At 57.5% G+C, this 5,143-nt stretch overlaps 1 protein-coding gene across 4 annotated transcripts in view; it reads right to left on the reverse strand.

Moving 5' to 3' along the window:
- The window catches only part of kiaa0319 (KIAA0319 ortholog), a 10,460-nt gene that overhangs the window by 2,171 nt on the left and 3,146 nt on the right, over positions 1 to 5,143 (reverse strand). The window contains exons 3-13 of one of the 4 annotated variants that reach the window (XM_008430620.2): positions 4,572 to 4,644; positions 3,603 to 4,159; positions 3,364 to 3,475; positions 2,950 to 3,045; positions 2,779 to 2,874; positions 2,041 to 2,188; positions 1,817 to 1,965; positions 1,606 to 1,757; positions 1,401 to 1,539; positions 1,170 to 1,329; positions 928 to 1,064 (exon numbers count right to left, since the gene is read on the reverse strand). In XM_008430620.2, the coding sequence (XP_008428842.2) occupies positions 928 to 1,064; positions 1,170 to 1,329; positions 1,401 to 1,539; positions 1,606 to 1,757; positions 1,817 to 1,965; positions 2,041 to 2,188; positions 2,779 to 2,874; positions 2,950 to 3,045; positions 3,364 to 3,475; positions 3,603 to 4,159; positions 4,572 to 4,644 (1,819 nt within the window). Of the gene's footprint in view, positions 1 to 927; positions 1,065 to 1,169; positions 1,330 to 1,400; positions 1,540 to 1,605; positions 1,758 to 1,816; positions 1,966 to 2,040; positions 2,189 to 2,778; positions 2,875 to 2,949; positions 3,049 to 3,363; positions 3,476 to 3,602; positions 4,160 to 4,571; positions 5,047 to 5,143 lie in introns of those variants that run through there. The other 3 variants (XM_017309519.1, XM_008430619.2, XM_017309520.1) reach the window with 3 other exon arrangements.

Consider the following 5,143-nt stretch of genomic DNA (forward strand, 5'->3'; position numbering starts at 1 on the left):
CCAGCCACCCTGCGGAGGAGGAAACCCATTTCGGCCGCTTGTACCCGTGATCTCGTTCTTTCGGTCATGACCCAAAGCTCATGACCATAGATGAGGGTGGGAACGTAGATCGACCGGTAAATCGAGAGCTTCGCTTTTTGGCTCAGCTCTCTCTTCACCACGACGGACCGGTACAGCGCCGCTTCACGGCAGACGCTGCCCCAATCCGCCTGTCGATCTCCCTTCTTCCCTCATTATGAACAAGATCCCCAGATACTGAAGCTCCTCCGATGCCAGCCAGTCCAACTCTCCCTGGAGCCCGACTTACCGCCGGCAATGCGGACCCTGACACGGGTCATATGGGGACCGGACAGCCGTATCAAAGGTACCTCATACCTTAAGGAGCTCTGAATCTTAACTATGTCCACTCCTGCTCCGCTCTTCTCATCAGGGGCGACTCCAGAATGACTCCAACGCTCTTCAAGGAAACGGTCAGAGCTGCACTGAGGTGAGTCCAACTATTTCAACTTCTCCACCAGCTTCTGTAGCCGAGGATCAGACGGCCCAAGTCCCTGCTTCCAGCACCACCCGTCCCACACTGCACCTGGCCCCTTTAGCCCCTCCCACAACACCTGGAAAGGGGTACCCATGTCTGCTTGTGGGTAAAAGCCAAGGCACCGGGAACTGGCCCGCGTGCCCCGGGTCCGGGCGAGGGAACCCTGGAATCTGGTGACCCTACAGGAGCCTGAGGCCCCTGATGGCGCCGCTGGGCCCTCAGACGCCTCCACTAGGTGGCAGCCTGGGACGGGCTGACCATGGACAAACAGGAAGTAAAGCTAAGAGCCAATCAGAGTGACCCAGCCAGGGGAACCATCTAAACATCCCCACATGTTCCCCGACGGTTCCACCCTAAAACATGAACCCGGACCGGCCGGGACCAGAACTTACCCACAGTGTCGACTCTCAGCACCTTGAATAGCAGGAAGTCGCTCTTGTCTCGGAGCAGCTGCTTCCTGAGCAGAACCACCAGGCTGGAGGCCGGGACGGGTCCGGTTGGGCCCTGGACCCAGAACTGCAGAACCGTGCTGAAACAGAACAGCAGAGCAGAGTTCTGATCTAACTAGCAGCCAGCAGGTACAGGTGCCGTGAGCGGCGTCTATTTGGGCCTGACCCGGTCCGGGTTCTGATACCTGAGTTGGGTCCGTCCCTGCAGCGCCCGGACCCGAATGTCCCGGTCCAGGACGTGGATCAGTGCGGCGAGCTGCCGGACCAGTGTGTCCCTCTGAGCCACGCTTACCTGAGACACTGCCACCAGCATCTCCAGCTCCACCTGCTGGCCGCCGCCTGGTTCTGCACAAACCAACGCAGAGGTCCGTTTACCCTCAGAACCTCAGCAGAACCTGCGCTGAGCGGCGGCCTACCTGGCCGGACTTCCACGGTGGCAGTGGCGGTGCTGACCCGGGCCTGAGCGTCCGTCACCCTCACCTGGAACAGGTAGGTTCCCTCCACCAGGTCCGACAGGTACAGGACGCGCCGGGTCTCCGAGCCGAACAGAACCTCCTGCACAGAACCGGGAGGTTACCTGAGCGCGCCATTTGGGCCTAAACCGTTGAGAGCGGGCGGTACCCCGGCTGCTGGACTCTGGCTGTCCCTGCTCCACCGGTACTGGACCTCCGTCTGGTCTCCGTCAGTAACCGACCCCTCCAGAACCACGGAGTTGTTGGGCAGAACCAGAACATGGCTGCCGCTGGCGTGCGCCACTGGAGGAAGACTGCGGGCTGCAGGGGGAAGGAGACAGGTAGTACCAAACAGAACCAGAACCTACAGCAGAACTCACCTTCCTGGACCCGCACCGACAGAAGGGCGCTGTCTGTCGCCCCCTGCTGGTCCGACACAGTCAGCTTGAACGCGTAGCGCCCCGCTCTTAGGCCCGTCGCCATGGCAACCGCCCTGTCGGCATCCTGCAGCCGCAACCCAGGAGGACCGCTGCGGACACAGGTGGCAGAGAGTCCGTCAGGTACCGAGCCGCCGGTTCTGGTTCCGGTCCAAAGAGCTGCTCACCTCACCACCTCCCAGCTGTAGCCGCTAACGCCGCGGTCGTCGGTGCTGCCGCTGCCGTTGAGCAACAGGCTGGCACTCAGAGGGAGAACCAGACGGAGGTCCGGACCCACAGCGGCCAGAGGGGCTCGGTTCGGCCCCTGGGGTTCTGCTGGGGCCGCAGGACAGACAGAACCTCAGAGAAAGAACCAGCTGAAACGATCAGAACCGGGCTGCAGAGACCCGAGATGAAGACCAGCAGGGTCCAGCCAGGGCCGCTGCTAGCCACCGGGCGGCTAACAGCCTAGCTGTAGCGGCTAACAACAGCGGCTAACAGCCTAGCTGTAGCGGCTAACAACAGCGGCTAACAGCCTAGCTGTAGCGGCTAACAACAGCGGCTAACAGCCTAGCTGTAGCGGTTAACAGCCTAGCTGTAGTGGCTAACAGCCTAGCTGTAGCGGCTAACAGCAGCGGCTAACAGCCTAGCTGTAGCGGCTAACAGCAGCGGCTAACAGCCTAGCTGTAGCGGCTAACAGCAGCGGCTAACAGCCTAGCTGTTCGGCTAACAGCAGCGGCTAACAGCCTAGCTGTAGCGGCTAACAGCCTAGCTGCAGGTTTTTGTGTATGTTTGTTTCCCAGAAAAAGAAAATAAACTTTTAAGGAAAAAGTTATTATGATAACTAATAAATAAAAATCAGTTCAGAGTCAGAACGAGAGCCTGGCAGAACCGGACCAACAGGAACCAGAACCAGGTCGACATACCTGCAGTAGTCGGGGGGAGAGCGGCTGAGGAGGAGAGGTCAGAGGTCACCTGGATCAGCGGGTCTGTGGTTGGAGCCTGGAGAACCTTCAGAGGTTCTGTCAGAACAAAAACAACTCCAGCATTAAGCTTCTGTCCAGAACCAGAACCCTTTGCAGAACTTTGGATCAGACCTGAAGTTCTGTTCCCGGCTTCAGAAGAACCGGTTGGTTCTGATGTCACAGTGGCGCCGAGGTCCACCGGATCCACCAGGTCCCCCATGGGATGACCTGCTGGAAGACGGTCCAGATCAGGCCGGACAGAACCACCAGAACCAGAACCAGAACCCGACCCAACATCAAGCATTTCTGCAGGTGGTTCTGACCCGCTCAAAGGGATTTTCACGTTCTGCATCTTTAAAGGCAGCCACAAAACAACCCTGGTTACCATGGCAACAGCCAAAGAACAGGTTCTGGCCCAGTTGGGACGGTTTGGGTCTTTGAAAAATATTTTAAATTAAACCAGGAAGTGAATGTTGTCACATGACTGAATGTCCAATCAGAGGGCAGAACCCGGGTCCAGTCCAGACCCGAATCAGAGTCTCCTACCTGGGCGCACCGTGGTCCTGATGACATCACCAGGCGAGGTCATGTGACCCGTAGGGGCGGGGTCAGCGACAGGCGCCGCAGACGGAGGAAACTCGGGTCTCTGACTTCCTGCCTGGAGAAGAGGAGCATGAGGTTCTACAGGTTCTGTTCAAAAGAACCTCCATCGTTGTTCTGGTTCTGATCTAACTGCAGACCCTATAGAGCTGGTTCTGTTGGTTCTGACCCGGGTCTTCACTCACCGTTCCCTCTGCTGCAGCCGGACCAGCTGGTTCTGTGGTTCTGGTCCGCTCCTCCTGACCCGCGGTTCTGGTTCCGGTCAGGTTGCTGTCTGACTCCGCCCCTCCAGGATCCGCTTCCTGTGATTGGTTAAACGCGTCCCGGAACCAATCCGCCTCCAGGTCCGCCGGGTCGGACCAGGTCGGGTCGGGGCCGTCGAACAGAACCGGGCCCCTGAGGGCCTCCAGGTCGCCGCCGGGCCGCCGCGTCCGGCCAAACGGTGCCGGCCTCCCCAGGGACCGCAGCAGGGAGCGGGCCGGACGCTGCAGGAAGGCCAGAACCGAGTCGGCGCCGGGTCGGACCCGGGGTTGGCAGTCGGCCCCCTGCTGGCAGCTCAGGACGTAGCAGCGGCCCTGAAAGCGCCAGGCCAGGTCGCAGCCTGGGAGGCCGCAGCACGCCGCCACACACCGTTGGAGCGACGCCGCGGCCGGGACGCGCACGATGCCGCTGCTGTCCGCCGCCGGGGTCACCACGGCCCCCGGGAAGGTCGCCCCCTGCCAGCAGGGCGGCGCCACTGCAGCTGCAACACAACCAGCAGAGGAAGAGAAGGAGAGACGGGTCATCAGCTGAAAGGTTTCAGATGCTTTTATTTTGAAGGTTCTGCCTGAAATCTAAAACATTCTTCTCCCATGAGCAGCAGAACCTTCTGGGTCCAAACCAGGATCTGATGGGTTAAACAGAACCTTTAGGTCCAGGTTCTCCAGAACCAGTCAGAACCAAACCAACCGGAAGTGAATGAGCTATGATGCGTCTCTCTGCTCTCTGGTTGGTCAGAAAACAGGAAATGGGAGACAGAACGGGTTAAATCCAAAAGGTTCTGAATATTTTACCGGGTCAGAACCATGATTGATCTATGCTGACAAAAATCTGGAAGATTATCGATGAGAAACTAAATCAGTAAAAATCCTCTAAGAATTTCTGAAAGTTTTTACCTTCCATGATGTGAAGCAGCAGCAGCAGCAGAACCGTTTTCCTCCACATGGTGGCGCTGTGTGGATCTGCAGCCTGAAAACAAACAGCAGCTGGAAGATCCGGTCCGACAGGAAACCAAATAACCCGACATTCTGTTTTTAATCCACTTTATTCCGAGCCCCCATGATGCTTTGCGTGATTTATGGGCGCGACTTCCGCCGGAACCGCCATTTGTTTACATGTTAGCAACTCGCTAACCGGTTTTCCACAGAGGATTTAGGCTATAAAATATGTGGAACTCCAGTTATCACAGCTTAAATGTAGCAATATTGTTTTACCGCTGCCTACAGCTGCAGATCCCAGAGCTCCACCAGGGCGTCTTGCGACTCTTTCCAGTGGAAAGTTTCTCTCTATAACGGGTTAGCAGTGTTTCTCAACCTTTTTCGGGCCAGCGCCCCCCCAGCCTTTATCCAGGTCCCTCACCGCCCCCACCAAAAAATCTGTAGGCTACTTTGCACTGACAATTATTTTATTATTAATGTTACTATCATTATTGTAGATGTTTTGAATCGGCGCACCGATTATGTTTTCC

This window comes from Poecilia reticulata, linkage group LG16 (genome assembly GCF_000633615.1).
Source record: "Poecilia reticulata strain Guanapo linkage group LG16, Guppy_female_1.0+MT, whole genome shotgun sequence".
Classification (NCBI taxonomy): Eukaryota; Metazoa; Chordata; class Actinopteri; order Cyprinodontiformes; family Poeciliidae; genus Poecilia; species Poecilia reticulata.